At 38.8% G+C, this 24,505-nt stretch overlaps 1 protein-coding gene across 1 annotated transcript in view; it reads right to left on the bottom strand.

The window, feature by feature from the left end:
• The window catches only part of DNAJC1 (DnaJ heat shock protein family (Hsp40) member C1), a 113,442-nt gene that overhangs the window by 2,388 nt on the left and 86,549 nt on the right, over positions 1-24,505 (bottom strand). Inside the window, exon 9 of the mRNA XM_037384886.1 lies at positions 13,985-14,104. Coding sequence (XP_037240783.1) covers positions 13,985-14,104 — 120 coding nt within the window. The remainder of the gene's footprint in view (positions 1-13,984; positions 14,105-24,505) is intronic.

Here is a 24,505-nt window from a genome sequence, read left to right as displayed (position 1 = left end):
AACACCAACATTGAACATACATTAAATACTGCGAGGCTGATGTTCTTCTGCTGGCTTTGTTCATATAAAGATTCCAAACTGGCAAAAACTAACTTTCTAGACTTTGTCCTTTCTAAAACATTCCTAGCTTATTAAAATAATGTAAGTGATGCTACACATTTCTATCAACATAATACATCACAGTTGATATTCAGGTTTTTTCTTTAATTGTTAAAACCTTAATTCTCTAACCTAAAAATACCACAAGGGGGGGGGGGGGGGGCGGGGGGGGAAGGAAACAAATGAGTTATCTTCTATATATCAGTTTCTCAATACTGAACAAAAGAACCCACGTAAGTCCAGATGACGAAGCATGCTAATGGACAGGCATGCAGTCCCAAATTAAATCTAACAGTCTGAACATGAAAGATCAGCGAAGACACCTCCTAAGCTCCAATATTTCAGGAAAAAGATTTGTTACTGAGAATCCAAAGGATGGAGAGCTGCCTGCGTCAGCCTCTCCATGTATACCAAAATCTGTATCCTGGGAGAAAAGTAACACCAGATTTAACATTTTCATTTTTACTTAAGTAAGGAAACAAGCAGGCTTTCTCCCACCCAGAGTAAGGAGCTTCCCCATCCCAAATTTCTGGGCCTTACCATAGATAACGAAGATGACAGGCTTAATTTAAAATTAAGATCCTTTTAATCACTTAGATGATTTGATGTAACACAGATGCTAGATCTGAAATTCAAGTACCAAATAAAAGCATCTTAAAATGTAGTACTCAAAGAAACATACACACTTTTAAGTACTGAAAATGTTTTATGAAGACCAGATTTTAATTTCAGTTTTTTTGAATATGAGGTCTTAGTGAAAAAGCTAGAAATCGAAATCAAGCAGTCTGAGCCACTCAATTAAAATGTAACCAGGCAACACAATGAATCAGAACCAATACTACCTGGGATGGGGAACCTGTGTTTCCTGCTATTTGAATCTGGGACTACAGATGTTAACATCTGTTTAGTGTAAAGCACTTGGTAGCGTGCTGCCCAGAGCAAAAATAACTTAAAAAAACCCAATAATATATACAAAATAAGTCAGAAATTCCTCCCTGTGGGATCATATTTACCCGCAATATAAATCATTCAGGTCTTCAGAGCCACAGCATAGACTTTGCTGTTTTAGCTAACTAATGTTAATAACAATTATTCTCTATGCTGAGCTGCACTGGAGAGCAACACGCCAGGGGCCTGTACAGCTATTTGCTGGAATTAGAAGAAGAAAATAAAAAGACTCAGGATTTTTGTTCTATGCAAGATTTGTGAGTACTTCAGTAGTTAAAATACTTTGGTACCATCTGCTTCTAATCTAGTCTGGTTTTGGTTCCTCCCACCCACCTTTCTGCTCTTGAAATTACAGGACTTTGCTTTAAAAATAGGCAAGTGCTGGATCTCCTTAACTAAATGACAGCAAGACTTAACAAATTAAGCCTCATTTTCTGGGCTGATAAGTTTAATGAAAGTTGTGATTAAATTTAAATGCAAACTCTGTGAACAAAAAAGAAAAAAAATCCCAACTCCAATTAACCAAAATCTTTATCTAGACGTAGGTATCTGGCATAGAACACTCCAGTTTGTACTGTTGCAGTATGATAAAATTTTAACTGTTCAAAGAGAAATCATGGAATACTAATATGAACAGGTAATTCTAAGTAGCACTAACAGTTCTGTCTGGGATCTGCATGATCCTGATTTTAAAAGCCCAAGATGGATTTTGTTCAACTTACTCACTAGTGACCTGGATGAAGGGGCAGAGTGTGCGCTCAGCAAGGTTGCTGATGATGCCAAACTGGGAGGAGTGGCTGGTAGCCCAGAGGCTGCGCTGCCATTCAGCGAGACCCGGGCAGGCCAGAGAGCTGGGCAGAGAGGAACCTCCTGAAGTTCAACAAGGGCAGGTGTAGGGTCCTGCAGGTGGGGAGCAGTAACCCCACGCACCAGCGCAGGCTGGGGCTGACCTGCTGGAAGGCAGCTCTGCGGGGAAGGGCCTGGCAGCCCTGCTGGACACCAAGGTGCCCGTCAGCCAGCAGTGTGCCCGTGGGGCCGAGAAGGCCAGTGGTACCCTGGGGGGCATTAGGGGCAACGTGGCCAGCAGGTCGAGGGAGGTGACCCCCCCTCTGCTGTGCCCTGGTGAGGCCGCATCTGGAGTGCTGTGTCCGGTTCTGGGCTCCCCAGTTCAAGAGAGACAGGGAACTGCTGGAGAGGCTGCAGCAGACGGACACAAAGATGACGAGGGCACTGGAGCATGTCCCTGATGAGGAAAGACTGAGAGAGCTGGGCCGGTTCAGCCTGGAGAAGAGAAGACCGAGAGGGGATCTCACCGATGCACCCAAATACCTTAGGGGCAGGTGTCCAGGGGCTGGGGCCAGGCTCGTTCAGTGGTGCCCGGCGACAGGACAAGGGGAAACGGGCACAAACTGCAGCACAGGGAGTTCCACCTGAATGTGAGGAAGCACTTCTTGACTTTGAGGGTGACAGCACTGGAACAGGCTGCCCAGAGAGGCTGTGGAGTGTCCTTCTCTGGAGACATTCAAAACCCACCTGTATGTGATCCTGTGCAACCTGCTCTAGGTGAACCTGCTTTATCAGGGGGCTGGACTAGATGATCTCCAGAGGCCCCTGCCAACCCAGACCATTCTGTGATTCTCCTTAAAACAGATGATCCACTAACAGAAATTACCTTCCTTGAAGAGCTTATAGTCTAAAATAATAAAAATTAAAATAGTCGTGCTCCATTTTCATTATTAGTAGTGTCTCCCTACTATGAAGCCTATGAAGGCTGAGTGGAGGGGAATCCATTCTTGCCTGCTGAACAGAATGGATCCTGAGTGCTGTCCCGCTATGCATCTCTTAACTACAAACTGTATTATATAAACTGGGCTATAACAGATTACCTTGAAACGAGTGAGAAGAACTTGCCATGCAAACAAGCAGCTGATCCTTTAGAGGATTTCTGCAATGATGCCGTGGATGTGAATATGGCAAGGCATTATCTATCTACGTTCATGCATTCCAGAAAAAGAGTTTCTGTACCATTTTGCAATTTTAAAAGTACTTCTTTCAAAGATGTACAGCTTACTCATAAGGCCAAGAAGACAGGAAAAAAGACAGAAAGATTCCCTTAAGAAAATAGAGCAGAACAAATCGCAAGCAGTATACCGAGTTGCTACCTCAATGCCAATGTTCAGTTGTCTCTACATTCAACTCTGACTTTTCAGAGGTTGGCAATTAACCATTTCATCCTTCAAACTGAGACTGCACATGCAACAAACTTTGCACTGGAAGTGGTGCAAATCAATATGCTGGATTCAAGTTTCCTTTGCAAGACAGACGTTCCCAAATTAGGTTAGTGTCAGTATCCCATAATAAATACAAATTTTGCTGCATATTACATCTGATTGAATTAGAATCTAAACCAGGCCTCTCCACTAGAACAGTGAAGGATTTTGGTTTATTCCTAGCTTCTACTGGCGTTTCACATTTCCCTGTACATGCGAAAAGTTCAGAAGTACCAGTCTTGCCATAGATTATCTTATTTTAGCTAACTTCAGCCATAGCAACTTGGTGGACCCAAATGTAGCATTTGTAGTAAGTTACTCCATTTATCACACCTACTATTTCCAATGCTTTCTCTTCTGAAGGTATTATGGCATCTGTCCACATTTTGATGGACTTTCAATTTGAACATTCAGCAGGTAAGCTGGAAATAACAACTGTGTGTATGGTTTAGATATTGAAAATCTACAATTTCAAACACTAAACAAGCACCTTCAGTTGACTTAAGTTTGACAAGTCATCAATCTTTTTACTTACTGCTTTACTATCATCATTCACAGGTTACATGAGAAGATTATTTGTCTATTATTCTCTCCCCTTTTTTTTTTTTTTTTTTTGGTCATCTTTCTTCTTATGGATGTTTTTGCAAGACCTTTTCCAGGTGCTATGTACAGCTCATGTCTACTCCAGCTCTTTGCACTGACTTCAGGTATCACTTATTTAGACTTAAGATTTATTTGTCCATCAGCTTCAACTGTCATTGCTATTAAAGATGCTGACAGGGCAAGAATCATAACATGTCAGTATTAAACTACTAAGGATTATTAGGAATCCAACCTATGGAACACAAGAAATTGTATTTCAATTTCCTATGTTTGAGTTTAATCATTGCTCTTGCCACTCAAGTTTGCAGACTCTTCTGTTGCCAGTTCCTCCACACTTTCTGATATCCTCAATACCAATTTAAATTCCCTCTCCTGTGGTGGGTGGTGTTAAGAACTAGGTAGTTCTTAACAGTGATTTTTTTAAAAAAAAAATCACTGTTGCGCAATGTAAGTTGCTCTGTTGCTTTCTCTACTCAATTTCTTATAACTTGCTTATATTATTACTTTTTCCAAGTATGTTATCTGTTACCCTAATTAAATACTGTTATTCAAAGTATGAAGCAGCTATAGAATCACTCTTCTAGTTATTATTGCTGATTGTTCCTGCATAATGCTTTAAAATTACAGTTTTCATGTACATTAAATTATGAGTTTTATCATGACTGTGAAAAGTTGTGCTAAAAGCCTGCTGTTATTGACAACAGCTTTCACCGGAGTATTAGCCAGTTCTTAAGTAATGCTGGGTCTGGGGACACCTTAAATAATAAGGATCAGGACTGTGAAATTGATTTAAAACAGAAGAGGGCAGATCTCATATTCCTGCAAGTATCTGTACTGCTGAACAGACACGCTGCATTATTTTAGAGAAATCAGCTTTAAACATTTCTGTTTCCCTGCCCAAATAACCTAGGCATCCCTGTAGTCCACCAGGGATAACACACGTCACAAATGAAGTCAGGTAATCACATGCACAGTGAAAAAGATTTTTTTAGATTGAGAAAGATGACCAAAAACCCCCAAAAGGTTGGATGCAAGCAATCAAATTGCTGAAGCAGAAATCAAACCATCTTACTGTGGGACCTAAAGAAAAAAGCCACATGAACAGTTTGCTTCTGAGAACTCCCTTCTGAATTCAGTTTCAATAGCTCTTCAGCTACAAAAAGATTTTATCGAAAGCAAGTGGGATTAGTGGGATGATTTTATGTGATGAAAGCCAGACAGAGATGGTTTCCTCCTGTACTGCTGACAATTAGTCTGGATCACAAGACTAGTTGCTACTCAATGAGACACCTAGGAGTAAAAACATTCCTCATCGTGAACATCCAAATGTTAAATCTCTTGTTACCCTGGACACCTGCCACTTCTTTCAGATGGGACAATCGAAGCTCCAGAGATATACAGGAGAAAAAAAATAATTATTCAGAGTCAGCTTAAAAGACTCTCAGTAGCACAGGCAAAAGCAAATGTTGTGATCACATGAATGAGAGGCTACTTTTCATCCTGCAGGGAAGATAGGCATAAAAAAGCACAGAATTGTGAGAGATCTAGAGGGAAAACCCTGTAAAGTCAGGTACAGTGATCCTACTGATGCCAAACTGAGAGAAACAGCCCTTTTGCAAAAGCTGAAGAGCAATTCCCCATTCCCACAGCAGCAACCAGCAGCCCCTCACTTCAGCTGATGTCTCCAGCACCGTAACCTGCCCAGCTTCGCAGGGCACATGCCCACAGGGCTCTGCAGCCTTTGCCATTTGCTGTCTCCTGGCAATTTTCTGTGGGCAACAATCTACCTTCCTTCCCTGAACAGGATACTATTTTGATTAGCATCACACCAGATAATTACAGAAGTAAAATCCTCTTGGTTTCTGACAACATTCTGAGAAAACAATGTGGGGTTTGTAGAGGAAGACATAGCCATTTGGTTATGACCATAAGACACAGACATTTGGCTTCCCAAATGTATATAACCGTCTTGCAAGGATGACGTTATCGTGCTACTGAAAACCGGGGGCTCTGATAAAATTGTTTAATAATCTTAGCATCTTCCTGAGCAGAAGTTCTCTAAATATTTACTAAAGCTGCCAGTTTCTCAGCATCAACTATCAGAAATCTGCTGTCCCAGTAGCAGTGCCCTGTTCATCTAGTTAGCTTCCTGCACACTCCATGTCTAGTTATGTCATGTAAAAACACCAAGATCTCTGGAATTAGAGAAAAATAATGTGGAGACAGACTGTGAGTAGTTGAGGCTAATAGGCAGCAATAAGGAACTACTTGAATCTTTGAGGCTAATTTGAGTTATAATCACACTTTTCTCATAAAGGAAAGCCAGACACACAAGAATTTTAATGCCTTTCTGGCTTTGTCGAAGTAGTAGGTTTTTGCAGCTCTAACCTTCCAAAACAGCACAAAATAGACTGCCAAATTTAAAGGTCTTCCCTGATAACCAAAATACTACCTGCTGCACTGAGTTTTCTTCCAATCTAGATCTAAATATTTTTTTCATAGCATCCACAATTGTATCAAGAACTGTGTGACCGAAGTCAGACAACAATAATAACCCATTCATCTATTTTCATGTGACAGACTCAACATTTGTTGCTTCATAAACTGCCTTGCTTTACAAACACTAAAAGGGCTGTTAAAATTGTCTGCCAGTTTTAACAGATTGGTGAAACTTCAAATACTGAAGCACCAAGCCAAATCGTTCTCCATTTTTGCAAGCATCCCAATTTGCAACTTACTAGAACTCTTGAAACGATGCATGTCAAATCAGAAGATGCACCTTTATTTTAGCACTGCTTACAACAGTTTGCTTAGTACACTGTTACCAACTTTCCCAAAACTATGTAACATAACTAGTCTTTATCCACTGTGTAAATGACATGTTGAATGTAACGCTAACATAGCAAATGATTATTTTAAGGACAACAGCTTTTATTCTTGAAAAAACTAAGAAACATGTTAGGAATTTAATTGAATTTTCTTAGACCAACCAGCTGCAGCTGGCAACAGTACAGTTTTCTTATGGTTACGGACTTTGAAGCTGTGTGTGATTCTAAACTTTGCCACAGCAGATGGAGAAGAGGTAGCCTCCTCAACAGAAACACCCAAAACAACTGTGAGTTTAATTATGAGGCAGTTGTAAGATGTGGCCTGCAAAAAAGGCAAACTTGGCCTAAATCACCAGATGCAGAACACTAGCCTCTCTCCAGTTTAAGTGCCCAAATAGTTAATTTAAAGCAGCAGCAGAATTACTCCTTTTTTCAGGACACAGAAAGAGGAAGAATTCAGCAACGAGAATTGTCTTGATGTTGGAAACCTCATACTATGCTTTTTTTTTTTTTTTTTTTCCCCCTTTTATTAGTTGGAATCCATGTTCAAGAGTCTTTAGCTCAATGCTGTGGGCACTCACATAAGGCAAGAGGTTGGTTCAAATGCCCATTGCAACAAATGCTTGGACATACTTTGTGACTGTCGATGCAAAATGCATCCTGAGTCAGAAGCTATGACTTCTGCAATGGAATTCAAACCCAGCTCACCAGGATGCATGTGGGACATTACATTAATTCAAGCCACTCTAAAAAGTTGCAGCGTCACTGGCATGACCACCCCACAAGCCACCTATTTGAATTAAAAGTTGGTGTCTTCTGTAAAAAACTTTCTCCTTTAAGTGAAAAGAATGTGCTAGTCATGCTTTATATGAAGGAAATCAATCCTTTTTGCATTTGGGTATACATTTGTGCTGCCCAATTCTGCAAAAACTGTAGGGGCAACTGTAGGATTGCAGAGAAGCAAACTGCACAATGAGGGAACTGTAAACAGCAACCACTTTTTCCTTCCCTTCAAGTATCAATAGAGACCTTCTGGTGTGTCTGTGGGATTAGCCAGGCGTTTCAAATATTTCACTCTCAGACTGAGGGACCTACATAAGATCTAAATCCCACCTAAGATATTCATAACCCCTTTCAGACCTCAACACGGAGCTAGGCCTTTAGACTTCAATAAGCAACTGCAAGAACTATTGATTACATAAATATATGCAAGCTGCTAGGGGTGAATCTTTCAGAATATCCACAACTGGATTGCACAGTTACTGAGTTAACACAGACATAGTATACAAAATGAAATGCAAAACAGACTTAGGAAAACAATCTCCAGAAGCCAAACACCTAATAAACTCATGAACTTTTACATATGCATTTCATATATACATGTTTTCTTGCTGGCAAGGTAATGAGCTCACGTTTGTCAAAAGTAAGAAATCTATTTTAGAATGGCATATAAAGTACGATGAGTATGAACTCACACAGTCAGACTTAAAAGGCTGAATCTGTTGCTTGGACATACAAGAGATATCACAAAATAAGCACTCCCCAAACCTTGTTTTTGGGTTTCATGATAATTTAGAATGTTTGCTCAAATATAGCCACCTGTCTATTGTTTTGCTGTCTACCTTGGTATTTTTCTGTACAGGCAACAAATCCTAATCAGTCTGTTTTTGCAACACAAATGCATAAGATTAGTGACTGCAGGAGCAAACAGAATCAATTTAAATCCTGTAAGACAAGTGAATGATATTACTTCACAAGTATGAAATCTGAGATCTCTTTGCCTTTAATTTAAAAAACCTGCACCTAATAATCACATTAAAGTCTGTTTGGCATGCCAGACAGCTTTTCCTTCCTCTGTTATTTTTACAATTTGAATGTCCTTTGTAGTTACTGAAATTAATTTATGCCTTTCAGCAAATATTTTTTTTTAAACTTTTTATCTATAAAGGTAGGCATTGTCAAGTACAATATACTTCTATAATTTCACATCTAAATGCTTTTTCTCAGTTTTTGAATTTAGCAAAAGCTGACAATCATTACTATAAATCTTCATAAGGCTTAGCATTTGTCAAATCAAACAATGTAATTTTTGCAGAAATAGTCTTGAAACTCCATTCCATTCATTATTTATATTATGTTATAGGGTGTTCATAGTGCTTAGGAAATTCAAACATAACTTTTTTATTTTGTTTTAAAAGGTCAATTATTTCCTTAAGTATTGGAGGACAGGAATGAGAACTAACCCTGGAGCAACAAGTTCAGCAAGGAAAATGGGTCAAAGAACAGATGTTTAGAGGATGACAGAGAGCAGTGGTACAGGTAACCAGGTCAGCAGGCAGGAATCCTGATTAGAGTTAACTGAACTCCATTTCCCTTTCATAATCAAAGTACTTGAAAATCTAATTTATAACACCAGCCAATTGCAATAAAAATGACTTTAAAAGCTGTGGAAGCTTTCAGTTGTAAAAGCAGTAAGATTTCATTATATTAAGCTGGTTGAAAATCATCTTTATGGGAGAAGATTGCTAAATTCCCAATATGCACATACTAAAATGACAATTAGCAATTTAAATAATTAAACATACTGATAGAATGAGCACAACTTCACCTCATCTATTTTGGGTTGATTATTCATTGGCTGTTAAAAGATGTCTTCCTGAAGAGAGACAAGATAAACATATCCTATATTTAACATGACAAAAGTTAAAGTAATAAGCCTTCTTACAGTATGTCTGCACCACAGTTGCAAGCTTAACCTAGTTCTGAGCTGAAAAGCACAGGAGTATGTTGCAAAGATATTTATGCTGGTATCACATGAGGGAGCATAAATCAAAGCAGTAGAGCTGAATGAGCTCAGGGGCACTACAGCATGGACACTGCTGTTCATTGTTGGATTCTGGCAGGCACTTCCCAGTGGCCCGCATCACATCATGTGGATGTACTTGTTTGGATGGGGAATCTGGTAGACATATCCATGATAATGGGCGTTATAGTAATCATTATTTGTTCAGTGTTGTCAGAAATTACAATTAACAAACTTAAATGCCTACAAACCCCCAATCTGAATAGTAACGGGGAAAAAAAATCTGAAATAACACTTTGTTAGGAATTACTGAACTTAAGAACAGCCAAGCTAAGGTACATGCAGCGATTACTAACCAACTACAGTGACTATCTGGCTTTAATTTTACATTTCTTAAAACAAGTTCACACATGCTTCCAATTGTAGGGAAGGTTTTGTTTCCTCCCCCTTTCCTCCTAGATAGCTTGCACTTGCTAGTCTAATCACAGACCATATGAAGAGAAGGACCTAACCTCAGGCAGAATCACTACATTGATGTCTCTTGCAGATATTTGTGTAACCTGTTCTCAAAGGCCTGCAAATATGGAGGCTCCACAGCAGCTTTATCACCTCCATTGTAATTCTTTGCCCCACAACGTTACTCTGCAGCCTTTGATAAAATTTGAGGTAATTACTTCTTGTCTTAGAAAACTAATACAGCGCAAAGCCCCTTCCCCCTTTACAGCTTTCTTTTCAGGTAGTTGAATACTCACATCCTCAGTTCCTATCTTCTTCCAGTTCAACAACATGAATTCCTTCATAATCTTTCCTTGTAGGTCACATTTTAGAGACTTATTATTCTCATCTGGAATCTTTACCTTGAATCATGTGTTTAAAGTGCAATAGTGAAAACTAGACACAAACTAAGGACACAGGTGGCAGGTTTACCATCCTCCTGGTTTGTATACTCTCAGTAAGTTGCTTGCCTTTTTTACAACTTGCTATTTTTGTTGATTTGTATCTAACTCATTATCTCTCCTAATTCCCATGCTCCTCCTGCTTCTTAAGAGCTACTCCTAGCCAGTTTTTGGGCATCTTTTATTTGTGAACCTGATCACCACCACTTTGCTGTGTGTCCTTGTGTATATTCTCTGTTTTAACTTCACCCTATTTTTTTGCAACTTATTTTTCAAATTTGCTCTGACCTTTTTGAATTCTACTCATCTTCCAGTATACTTTCAGTTCCTCTTAGCTTTGTAAGATTTACATATGCTTACCAGATTCTGGGGTATCAAAGTCATGTTCTAGCAAAATCAAGGAAGAACTTTCCAAGATGAATAAATCTCTCTGAAAAGGAGTCAAACAAATTTTTGGGCCTTCTTTGTATGTGAAAAATCAGTATTAAAGCTCCAAGCATTAGAAACCTTGCTTCATACTGTTCCAAAACTCATTAACATAGCTGCAGGAGGAAAATTCAGAAATTTATTTAAAAACCTTCGAAGCAAACAAATCCACAAAACTAAGTTAAAACACCACCATGAAGCTGAAAAGGTCACGAAAGCCAAGAACACTCTCAAGTCACTCCATCCTGCTTAAAAATTGCCAGTAGAAGCTAATATAGTTTGATGTAGGAATTTACTTTTTTTAAAAAGGAAGGAGTTAAACCAATTTAAAATGGAATTTCTTTGGGTTGGTCAGAGTGAGTGAATTTCTCTGATGGTCTTCTAGTATATATGAATGGTTTCAGCTTATTCTTTAAAAAGTATGGAAATATCTGAGGCAGAAGCAACAATGGATTAAAAAAAGAGATTATTTTGGACTGTATTACTCTGAACTGTTTTTCTTAACACCTAACACCTATTAACACCTACTATTAAAAAGGGGTTGAATGTTTAAAATCACACAGAAACAAGCACACTGTACCTTGTCAATCCTTTCTACTACAGTTCTCTAACTTTGAAAGGAAAACCAAGCCTTGCTGCTTTTGATACCTTACAGGAGAAGAAACAAGCAGGAATTGGTCTCAAGTATTTAAAAAGTATTTCCTGTGTCACTGAAAATGTCAGAAAAACAAATTCAGATTTGTCCTTGGATGTTTTTCTTTTTTAAGATCTAGTGCATTTGCCATATAACACACACTTCAAATTCTCTCTGGCTTGACTAATGTTAAATTAGATGTAAGCAAGGGATTCCCAAATCCTGCTACACAAGCTATTTCAAAACAGCACCTCATACACCAAAACTTACCTCCCTGCACCTTTCCCAGCAGAAACAAGGAATAGTTGTTTGTGCAGCAAATGCTGCCTGCACATGCAAACACCTCTTTTCCTGTTGCAACATTTAACAAAACCAGAAGGTTTTTCTGCAGCTTTAGTGTAACATTTCTTATTCAACTATAGTGATGCCCAAGCAAAATCAGAATCCTTAGTGTAAATTTAGATGCTATTCTGTGTCAGCTTCAACAAATATAAAGGATAACCTGTACGTCTCATTCAATGGCTAAACAGATGTATCTGAAGTAGTTCCCAGTTTCAACATTTCTGATACTGATGCAGTAATGGTTTAAGATCTAGAGAAATTTCCAGGAAGCTTTTGTTTAAGTATTTCTTCTTAAAACCTAATCACTGCAACTCTGCACAATGCGATGATAAAAGTCACAGAAACTCCAATAAGTAGTCTCTGTCAGGAAAGCTGACCCAACGTTATCGGCACTTAGAAATTTTTAGAGAAGTAAAAACTTGTGTGAGAACACTTACAATAATCATATAGTCACTGGAAGTAAGAAGGATTACACTCAGACCTTTCTCCACACATAAAGATCCCTGAATATTCCTTTCTTTCATACAAGAAAATGACAGCTCTCAGAACATACACATTTTTCTCACTTCTCTTTCCAGTTCACTGAAAAGAGCAGCATCTTGCTCAAGACTCCTCACATAATGGAAGACACAAGCAAGCTTTGTTTTTTCTTGCCAGTACTGGATGTGTGCAAGTATGTTCACCAAATATACTATGCAAGGGATTCTTAATAGAGAATGTTTTTACACCTGTCTCAAGGAATAAAGCAGAAAATGTGTGCAAAAGACAATCTTAAGATGGTGTTAGTTTTGTGATGGGTATACGTGGAACCATTCTGGGTGTCTGTATTATCAGTATCAAGCAAATGAATCAGTTTTTCCAAAGCAATCTCAAAAGATCTTTCCCATGCACACTGCATACTACCAAGCTACGTGAAGTATTTTTGCTGTTAATATCTGCTTAGTAAAACGTAGCATGTTTTTTAATAAAGTCACTCCACTTCAGTAGTATGAATACTTCAAGGAGTACGATAAACAACACTAAACAGAATAAACAAAAGAAGACTTAATTTCATTTACATAGCAGGTTAGTACTTCTTGCTTTCATCCACTTATTTGCAAATAAAGTGTGTTATTCTAAAATCATAAGAATGCAAATGGCTTGTCTTCTAGTATATGTAACAGAACTGTATAGATGCATTAAATCTTTCAAAGTAACTTCTAAAAATCTATTTTTGTGATTGTATTAACGGGAAAAACTCACACTTAAGTACACAAATTGCCCAGAAGGCTATAATGGGTTACGTTTCACTCTAACCAGAGACTTTGTTTCCCATTATTTAAGATAAATCCAGAAATATAATAAATAAAGAACATCTAATCTCAAAATGTACATCAACAGATTTAAACATTATTCTCATTAACCCCTACAGAGCCTATAAAATAGGGTCAGCTGAAAGGGCTTTCAAATGGTCCTCAGCAGACACTGTATCATGTTCTAGTGATCTATTGCTTGAAAATGAGAGGTTTTTTACAGCCTAGCCCCTAAGGATTTTAAGATCGTAACACTTCAAATCCATAAGTACAAGCTTTCTTTGATATCTGGTGCAATACTAAAAAATATGAATTAACAAGGATATTAATGATTTTACGCAATATCATTATTAACCATGCTATAACCCAGAAAAAGGGACTGAAATAATATGTATAACTCGTTTTAAACTTTCTAAAGATATTTTGGTTTAATTAATAGAAGCCACCTGTCTAAACACCATTAGCTCATCTACATTTTTTAAGGACTGGCTTCAAACAGAAATACAATCCTTAACCAAGTCACACAAACATTCGCTTGCAGTGAAAGGAGGCTGCTACAAAACCCAAAGCACATTGTTCTTCTGTTATTGGGTTACAGTAGCTCAAATCTGTAAGCACCAGAATCCCCCATACAGCTGATCAGTTACAGCTGTTAATTGCGGAGGGAGAGACTGGCTGACATCTGCTTCTTGCATAGTTAGTTAATGGTTCACTTCCAGGTCCTAAAAGGATTGTAGCCTCTCTCAAAAGACAATATCGGCCCCCATATACGTCTGCCTTCTACACTGCCTGTCTTGTTCTGCTTTGTCACTCTCTATACAATGCAAATCTGAGTGAACTCACATCTGCCACTGATCGACCCAATTCGTGAGCAATCTTTTCCCATCGACCTGGGGTCCCTCCTGGGAACTTAACCATACTTCTTGTCAGCTGGCCAAGGTCCTCCTCTGTCCATTCAGGTGCCTGTAAAACATTTGTAAAACATTCATTACACTGGGATATTGGACATATTTTTGTGAGGTAATACACTGAAAAGAAAATATCTTTAAGCAACTTAATCAAATCATGCAAAAAAACCCCAAAACTTAATACTTCAAGTATCTGGGTACCACCTCCCTGTGCTGTTGCTGAAAATGCATAAACACAGACCAACACTAAGATGTTAAAATTTTTTTAACATTCAAAAAAGGCATTTTGTATATTATACACGCTGACTCATTTAATTTCTTTCAATATTTATACAACAAACATAACATCATAAAATGCAGTAAAGATAAAAAAACATAAATACTTTTATTAAAGGTTATGAAGTTACGCAGGGAGAAAATCAGAAGGGCTAATACCCAACTAGAAATTAATCTGGCTACTGCTATAAGAAACAATAAAAAAAATGTTTCTATACACTAGCAACAAAATGAGGCCTAAGGAGATTCTCAATCCTTTATTGAATGCAGGGGGAAACACAGTGACAAAGGATGAGGAAAAGGCTGAGATCATTAGTGCCTTCTTTGCCTCAGTCTTTAATAGTAAAGACCAAGTTGCTCTCCGGGCACCCAGCCCCCTGGGCTGGAAGACAGGGACGGGGAGCAGAATGAAGCCCCCGTCATCCAAGGGGAAAGGGCCAGTGACCTGCTGCACCAACCAGACACCCCCGGTCCGTGGGGCCGGACGGGATCCCCCCGAGGGCACCGACAGAAGGGCTCACCCGGCCGCTTCCCAGCACGTAGGAGCAGCCCTGACTGACCAGGCAGGTCCTGCTGACCGGAGCTCAGCCAGGGACACCCAGCTGCAAAAGGGCAGGAAGGAGGATCTGGGGAGCTACAGGCCTGGCAGCCTGATCTTGGTACCAGGGAAGGCTGTGGAGCAGGTCATCCTGAGCTCCGTCACACGGCACGGGCAGGACAACCAGGGGATCAGGCCCAGCCAGCGCGGGGTTACGACAGGCAGGTCCTGCCCAACTAACACGGTCTCCTTCTGTGACAAGGTGACCCGCTCAGTGGGTGAAGAAAAGGCTGTGGATGTTTGTTGTCTGCTTGGACCTTAGTAAAGCCTTTGACACTGTTTCCCACAGCGTTCTCCTGGAGACGCTGGCTGCTCAGGGCTTGGATACGCGAGCTCTGCGCTGGGTGAAACCTGGCTGGCTGGCCGGGCCCAAGGAGCGGTGGTGAACCGAGTCAAACGCCGTTGGTGGCCGGTCACAAGTGGTGTCCCCCAGGGCTCAGTCCTGGGGCCAGTCCTGTTTAATCTCTTCATCCATGATCTGGGCGAGGGGATCGAGTGCCCCCTCAGCCAGTGTGCAGAGGGCACCAAGCGGGGGGAGCGCTGATCTGCTGGCGGGCAGGAGGCTCTGCAGGGGGGTCTGGGCAGGCCGGGCCCATGGCCGAGGCCAATTGTAGGGGGTTCAACAGGGAGAAGTGCCGGGTCCTGCACTGGGGGCACAACAGCCCCACGCAGCGCTACGGGCTGGGGAAGGGTGGCTGGGAAGCTGCTGGGCAGTGGAGGACCCGGTGGTGTTGGTCAACAGCCGGCTGAACATGAGCCAGCAGTGTGCCCAGGTGGCCAAGAAGGCCAACAGCAGCCTGGCTTGTATCCAAAGCAGTGTGGCCAGCAGGGCCAGGGAAGTGATTGTCCCCCTGTGCTCTGCACTGGTGAGATCGCACCTCAAATACCGTGTTCAGCTTTGGGCCCCTCACTACAAGGCAGACATTGAGGTGCTGAAGTGTGTCCAGAAGGGCAACAAAGCTGGTGAAGGTTCTAGACCACAAGACTTAACAGGAGCAGCTGAGGGAATGGGGGTTGTTTAGCCTTGAGAAAAGGAGACTCAGGGGAGACCTTGATCGCCCTCTACAACTGCCTGACAGGAGGCTGTAGGCAGGCGGCGGTAGGTCGCTTCTCCCAAGTAACAAGTGATAGGATGAGAGGAAACCGCCTCAAAGTTACAGCAGGGGAGATTTAGATTGGATATTAGGAAACATTTCTTCACTGAAAGGGCTGTCAAGCACTGGAATAGGCTGGCCAGGGAGGTGGTCGAGTCACCATCCCTAGAGATATTCAGAAGACATGCAGATAGGGCACTTAGGGGCACAGTTTCATGGTGGCCTTGGCAGTGCTGGATTAATGGTTGAACTTTATGATCTTAAAGGTCTTTTCCAACCTAAAAGTTTCTATGATTAAATCACAATTTAAGATGCAAAATTTTAGACATTTATTTAATTGCGTATGTAAGTTTTTTATTTTTAGCAGAGACAAAGAAAATGGCCTCATTTTTATATATAAAAAATATCTCTAAAACACAACAGTCATTATAGCTTTTTGTCACTGTAATCATTCTATGTTTTAGCATTCTGGGATGACTGAGGAATGAAATCTGTTGATTCTAATATTCCATTAAGACTATTAAACAGATACCCCCCAACACAGTTATGCCACAAAACAAAGCCCGATGCTCCTACCACCTAATAATGAAAAGATATAAAAATGTTTTGCTCTAACTACATAAGACAATCTGTTAAAAATAACTGTCTTCATAATGACCAACTAAAAGTGAACACAGCGAGGAACACACAATTAGAGCAATTTAAGGCATGAAATTGCATTTGCCTCAGAAAGCAAGATGCAGTAACCATCTTTGACATTTGCAGCATCTTAGGCAACGACTGCAGAGCTGAATCTTTGTTATCATCAGTAGTTTGCCATTTTATTTATTTTTAAGGAATTCTTTATGACATACCTCTTCTAATCACCATTTCCGATAATGAACGGGCACATATCAAGCAGTTTGCATTACAGAGCCATCAGCACAGAACAACAGTCAGAGGTGAGTGACCCCAGGGACCATCTCCACAACTACAGCAAAGCTTCTCCCTGACACTAATCCTGCCTGTCATTCTCCCACTGTGCTCTAACCACACTGACATCCGCCTGCTGCACTGCAAGCTTAACGGGGCCCTTCCTGACTTTTTACTGTCTCCCCCAATCAATGGTTCAAGCGTGCTCTTTTCACCATGTCCAAATGGCAGCTTCACTCATAATCAAAGTGCACTGCTCCTGTTAAAGGGCTTCCCGAAAGGCTCCACCATTTGCATTCATTTGCAAAGCAAACTACTTTTATTCACTTTGTTCTGCTATCAAGAGTGTTCCCTGAAGCAGATAAATTGGCATAAATACAACCTGCCACTTAAAAGACAGTAAATAATAGCCAATAGTAGCAAGGATTTTATCAATCGTCCTAGTTTGGATCCATGTAGTCCTTTATTCATTGCAGAAAGCCTCAGACATTCATATTCAGATAGTTTTTAATATAAGTATTAAATGAATTATCTATGATTCAAATGCAAGACATTTAAATAATGTGTATGTGAGAGATCTTGCACATACATTACATGCATTATCATACAATTACACTCTGGCCTACAGAGAAATTATAAATACATAGAAAATCTCCACTTTGCACAACCACCTTATTACTTTAATTATATTAATATATTCCGTATATTTATTTATTATATTATACTACACTAAAGTATTTCTCAGATTTATAGACAAGGTTTGGGGTACTTAATGTCCTACTTACGAAATTTGACTTAATTTTTGAAAAGAAGGCTTTTAACCAAAATCATAGAAGAATTCATTATTTAAATTAATGATGAAAATTTTTGTATCTCAAAATTAGCCTTAATATGCAGTTTACTGTAATTTTCTATTTAATTTATATTAAAACTGTGGGGGTTTTTTTTTCTTTTTTTGGGGGGGGAGGGCAGGGGGAGGGTTGTTGTTTTGTTTTTAAAGTAAGTTCACAGCTATTTTCTCTTACCATATCCAAAGCATAACTAAACAATTACACATGGAAATCAAGATTTTCTTTTCAATGATGTACACATGTTAGAAGCTTTCTGGTAAGTTTTATTTTCAGACCTTTCTGGTAAGCGTTGATTTTCCTATGTGCTCACAACTCTACTAACTATTTGTAACTATTACAGAACTCATAAGGTTATCTTCCTAAACAATGGACAAAACTACAATAATATTGTAGAACTGTAGCTAATGACATAGCAAATTCACAGCACAAGAATTCGTTAGCTTCATTAAAATATCAACTTGTTCATCTTATTTCAAGTTGACAATTTTAAAAGGTGAAGATCTAAAACATTTATAAATTTGAAAAAATCTTTGAAAAAGCTTTTAGAAAACCCACTCTTGACCGCTAAAGCTGTAAAAGAGCTTTTGTGAATTTGCAATTCCTCAGCAACAGTTAATTGTGTCTTCAGATGCAACAGCGCCTACTGTGATCCAACTACTACAAGCAGCTATGAGGGTGGTCATGGTGTGAATGTATCCCTCCCTGTTCTAATCTGTAGCCAACTGTAACTGCGAGAGTCAAATGAATGCATAAACATACTGCTTTGTCACCTAAAACCATGTGTGTCCAATATTACTGAAACACTGGGCCAAAATTCATCTCTACAGTAAAGCAATGGAAGACACTACATGGTGAGGGGACAGCTGTTGTGACTACACAAGCATTCAGATTTTGCATCAAAAAGAGCCCCATTCTGGGATTAACTCCCCATACTGAATACAAAATTAAAACTATGGAGTTATGGTCTACAGTCTTTAAAATGAAAATAAACAAGTGTAGACATAAAAAAATCATAGCATTCCCATAAAGAATAATCCTTTAACATGGTTTATCATACATAGCTGGCAATATTGAAGGATTAGTTCACTCAAACCACTATGCACCTTCTACAGAAAAAACATCCATCTTTCTTATTGTTTAGCATCACTCTTACACGTATGCACATTTCCGCTTAGCGATTCCATACCACCTCTTTCAGCATGACAGTTTTAAACCATTGGGATTTATTTTTTTATATGAGCAACTCTATTTTCAATTACATTTAAAGCAAATTTTTAGACAACAAAGCATTTATTCTCAAGAAGAGTCTGACTTGTTTAGACCTGTTAACATTAGCAAGTATAAAACTACATACTGTGTTATTGATATAATTAGGAAGTGGCTAGTATTTGAGAATTTATAAAGGAAATTCTAAAGTTATTTATATTGACTTGATAATATGAGATAATTACATTTCTTTAGTTTAAAATTTAGCTTTAGACCAGTTCTTCCTGTCATCAACATAGTGTAGATTCAACTAAAATCACTGTCGTTTGGAAGTTCAGCTCATGTTTCCAGTCTGCCTAGGACTTTGTGCTATGCTTCATCTAATTTTGGCGATTCACTGATTTGAGTGTATCCAGTCCATGATCTTGCAAATAAACCATGAGGCAGCATCTACTTAAAAATACCTGTGCAAACATTTGTAGAACAAGGGTCCTAGTAAAATCCCAGACAGTTTTGCAAATCAGGAAACATTTAACCTACAAGAAGGTGGTGTTTCTATGCAGCAACTCTAAGAACTGAAAGTAAAAGTCTTCCCGATTTTGTTTCTTGCCCATAATGTCTTATTTTGCTTACAATATTCTTCTATGTTCCCGCAATTTCTTGCTCTACCTGTAAGTCTGAATTTAGACTTGTTTTATCAAGTCTAATACACAGCTGGCACTGATCCAGCTGTTGCTGAACATTAAGGATCTGCTACAGTTCTTAAAGATCTCTTCTGAAGCTCTGGAGATCTGCTAAAGGGTATTAATGATATGAACTCTTATTCAAAGCCGCATGTTCATACAACCCTTTGGTCTTCCAAAGCGCTTCCTCAAAATCCAACTTCCACTAGTATCATTTTTATTGAGCCACAAAACCAAAGACAGCTATACTGTTTCAGAGCAATGGTAAAGGTAGGCCAATATGCTCATCGTTTGTGCTCAGGGAGTGCAGCTCCAGAAAACTTTACTACATAATCTTTCATGTTACCACAAAGTATGTTTATCATTCATCCTTTCCAGATCCACTGCTGTGAGGAAACAGGGACCATATGCAGATACCAAGAATAAAAGAAAGGCAAGCATACAGGTTACCTCTAATATTTTCCCAGACTCCAATTATTTTTAGCTCAAGGAATTTCTCCTTGATAGATTTTATCTATTTAGTAACTTTCAATGAATCTGTCTTACAATGTTTTTTCCAGTCTCCCTTGAAACCATAAACTTTCTGGATTTGCAACATTATCTTCACAATGAGTTGCACACATGTGCTACCCATTATACAAGGAACCACCTTATTTTGCCTGTTTTGAACCCAGCTCCTGCTAGCTTTGATGACACATAGCTTTTGGCTTTGGGTGGAAAACCAGCAACAGTCTACATCTACTGACTTCCATGTCACTTACAACTTTGTTCAAAAATATCCCTCTATAGTATACACATACAGCGTGCCCCGTAAGTTGTCTCTTCCTAGCTAAAGAGTCCTAATCTGCTCAGCTGGTTTCTCACATAAAAGCTGTTTTATGCAGAATACTGCCCATGATGCTTTTTTCTAAACCACCTGCAATTCCATTATAACCAGCCTCTCCAAAATGAGGTACCAAACTGCACACAGCAGAATTAATCAGAAGTTTATACAGTGGAATAAGTATTCTTCTGTATTGCTCTCTATTCTTTCTTAACAATTTCTAACATTTGCATTGGGTTTTGGAATGATCCTGAGCTAATGTTTTAAATGTTACCAGTGCTGGCTTCATTGAAGATCTCACACTCCCAGTATTACAGTCAGCTGAGGGCTCAACACGTTGTGCGTGAAGTTAGGACAGTCATCCACTAGATCAGCATTTTCATCATTTGGTATGTACATACTGGGAAGTTTTCCTGGCATTGTATTGCCCAAGCAGTCAAACTCCTAAGTTCACTCTGCAGTTCTTCAGCGTCTCTTCTCATGTTCACTCTTCCAAATAATACTATCACTGATAAACTCTCTCACCTCAGGGCTTACCTTTTTACCGTATTATCCTGTTCACTATGCTATATGAATATACTGGGCAGCACAATTCCTAGCAGAAACTCAGCCCAACTCCACTGCTAACCTTGCTCTGCTGAAAGAGCTATTTATTTTTAACCTCCATTTCCCATCTTTTAACTAATTCTTTATCTGAAAAAATATCCCTCCTCTTATCCCATGACTACTTTCTTTCCTTAAAAGCCTTTAAGGTTTGTTAAACCCTTCTGGAAAATCAAGCAGACTTTATTAATCAGATCACCTTCTCCCTGCATATATTTGTTAATTCTTCTACAAAGCCCAGAGGGTTTGAGGCAGGACTTCGCCTTACAGTAGCAATGTTCAGGACTCCATGCAGGTCATATTTACCTGGTGCTCATTACTTCTATCCTTTATTTCAGTTTTTGATAGTTTTCCCTAAAGAGATGTCAGATGCACAGGCCTGTAAAGGTCCCTGAATTCCACTGACAATAAATAAAGAGAATGACACATTTGCCGTTTCAGTCCTGAGGCACCCAAGAAAACAAACAGTTAATTGAGTTATTTAATCTCTAAATTTTCTTTGAACTCTTGGTTGCATATCCTCTGGCCCCAGTAAATTAAATAATTTAATCTTAAACAATATATTACATAGGCATGAAAGAACATTAGAGCATTTTTCAAAGCAACTACATGTAAATATGAAGATATGAGTAATTATATTCACTTATAAACTTGTCAAGATAACTTAACCATAATCATTTTTGTTTATACTATTCTTCATGCAGGAATGCTTCCACCATTAAAATATTAAACAATATACATAACGTAAATAGACAACAGCTCTTATAAAAGAGTAATACCTAAAAACATAAGCATGAAGTTTCTTCTGCCTCAGTATCAGGTCTTTTACTATAGCAAGTGTAGCAGCAAGCATTTTAAGGGCAGAGAGATTCTTTCCCTCACAGCTGTCCCCAGCCCGGATTAGGGATTTCCTAAGCATGAAGTTGAATCCATTCCTGTTACAAAGCCAGTGATGAAGTTGTCTGCTCTCCTCATCCCATTTTTACTCTTAATCAACATTATAAGCTGGCCTTCTACACACATTCAGTTTCTTAGTTCTCACCATACCCTGCTGCCTTTTCATTTGTCTGTCCAATACATTTCTGCCCTGCTCTACAGCTCTATATGTAACATAGAACGGAGGAAAAAAAAAAAAAAAAAGACCGGAACACCAAAACCACACCACTCCTAGGCAGTGTGGTTTATTTAATTTCTAAACACATAGTTGAACACAACTTTTCTGCAGTAGGAAAGTCCATAGAAAGAGATAGGACTCCTCAGGAGAGGAATTTCAGAGTGGTGATTTCACAGACATTTCAACTAGTGCTGCCCTGAATAATTCGGCATCACCCCTTGCAATTTACCACACTACAGACCATTTCCAGTACTGAACAGATGCTTGAAAATATACATGAAACTCTCATAGTGACATTTTGCAATAACAAAAATGTATGTTTCCTGTTCTTTAACAAATTACTCTAAAGATTTTCCCTTTCATCGTATTATTACTTTGTCTCTATAAGAAGTCTTGCTGACAGAACCTGTCAAAAGCTTTATAAAATCCAAGTACACTGTAAAGCTCAAATAATAAGGCTTAACTTTTCTTTAAATTCACGCTGACTTTTTACCATTATTTTTAAACTGGCACATCCAATAGGATCATTCATTTCACAATTTCAAAAAATTACCCAGTATGGAATTCATGCTAACCAGCCTGTACTTCCCAGAATTCTCAATGAAGCCCCAAAATTGGTATCCTACTTCCATCTCCCATTTCAAGGCTCATTTAAGTAATTGCTAAAATATTAACAGCAGCATTAAATTGATTTAATATTAAGAGTTCTTTTTAGGTCAACTAACTGTGAAGACCATTGTTCTAAACAATTTTTAATTTATCAACTTCAGATGAATGCTTCAATCTAAAACACTCCCTCATCACTTGTCTTCAATACATGATGTCAAAAATTCCCAACTCCTTTTAGCCCTACCATCTTCTTGAAACTGCTTTATGTTTTGATCATCCACTACTTCAACAAAAACCTTGGCAGTGTTCCTTTATATCTTCTTTGAAAAAGGCAGTATTTTTTTGTTCTTGGGGTGACCTTATTTTGGATTTGCATTTGACTTACAAATCTTAGGCCCTTTTGCATAAGCCTTTCCCTTTCTGAAATTCTGCTCCCCCCCCTCAATTAAGCAGCTCTCTTCATTTTTGTGTGAGACAAGAACAACTTAATTCCAGTAAAACAGGTATAGTTGAGATTCTTTCACTGGCTACCACATCAATTATTTCCAAATCTATTCTTTTTAAGCTTCAAGCAGTCTACTAACCCATCCTAACTGCATGTCAACAGATTATTTTTAAACACAGAAAACCCCCAAACATAAAGTTTACTTTGAGAGGTCAAGCTTATTAGAAACTAAAATGCAAATATGTCCGTAACTGTAAAATGTCAACATAACAGCTCCCCTATGTTTTTGGGAAAGCAAAATCAGTTGCCATTATTCAGAAACATAAATCAATATTTTAGTTTATAAGTATATTCCACAGTTAATGCAGGTCAAAAAGGAATTATTATTCAGCTTTATCATTCTGAAGCTGTGCACCTATATGTGTGTATATATATGTACATATATGTAAGTATTGCTGACTTAATCTCAGCAGGAAGCCTGAGTGAATGACTGATTCCTCCACCACCACCTTTGGCAGTATTACATGGTGCTGCCAGGCTATTCCTAGACTTGTAGTGAGCCATACCTTAAGACAGAAAAATTTGTGTTCTAATAGACAAAACACAGGGGGACAAGGATGAGAAGTAAATACAAATTGAGTTAAGAACCAGCTACGTGAAGACAATTTTTTAAAAGTTACGACTATATTCAGAAAGTTGCAGATACTCTAACAGTAGTAATCAATCATTTGAAAGAAAAGGTGGCAAACAGTGACTCTGAAAGGAAGCACTGGATGAACTATATACTCACAATGTGATCGCTATTATACTATATTTGTTCCAGCATCTCTGGCTTTCACTTCTATTGACCTGTCCTATGTCTTCCTCCCAGACTGACCAGTCTTTTCTCCCATGAAGGCACCTGATAAACTAAAAGGTCACTCTCCAAGTATCAGTCAATACCACTTCCAACCCTTGAGAAATTTCCACAGATATTCTTTATGTCTCTTTTTTACCTTTTTTCATGTAAACCCCTAAATTACAAAAAGCTGTTCTGAGCTGGTATTTTCTTCCCTTTCCTATTCATTGTTTATTCCTACTTCAAGAATTCAGAGCCAAGAGCAGTTTTTAATACTTTCTTTGAAAGTGTCCCAGTTCATAAAGAATCTGTAGGGGAAAGCAATGCTGAGCAGTAATTTTCAGGTTCTGAACACCACCACCACCTCAAAAAACATCTCTGAATTACTTTAATGAAAATAATTT

Source organism: Falco rusticolus, chromosome 4, assembly GCF_015220075.1.
Source record: "Falco rusticolus isolate bFalRus1 chromosome 4, bFalRus1.pri, whole genome shotgun sequence".
Classification (NCBI taxonomy): Eukaryota; Metazoa; Chordata; class Aves; order Falconiformes; family Falconidae; genus Falco; species Falco rusticolus.
Note: the sequence above shows the minus strand (reverse complement) of the source record. Positions and strands in the feature narration are given on the sequence as shown.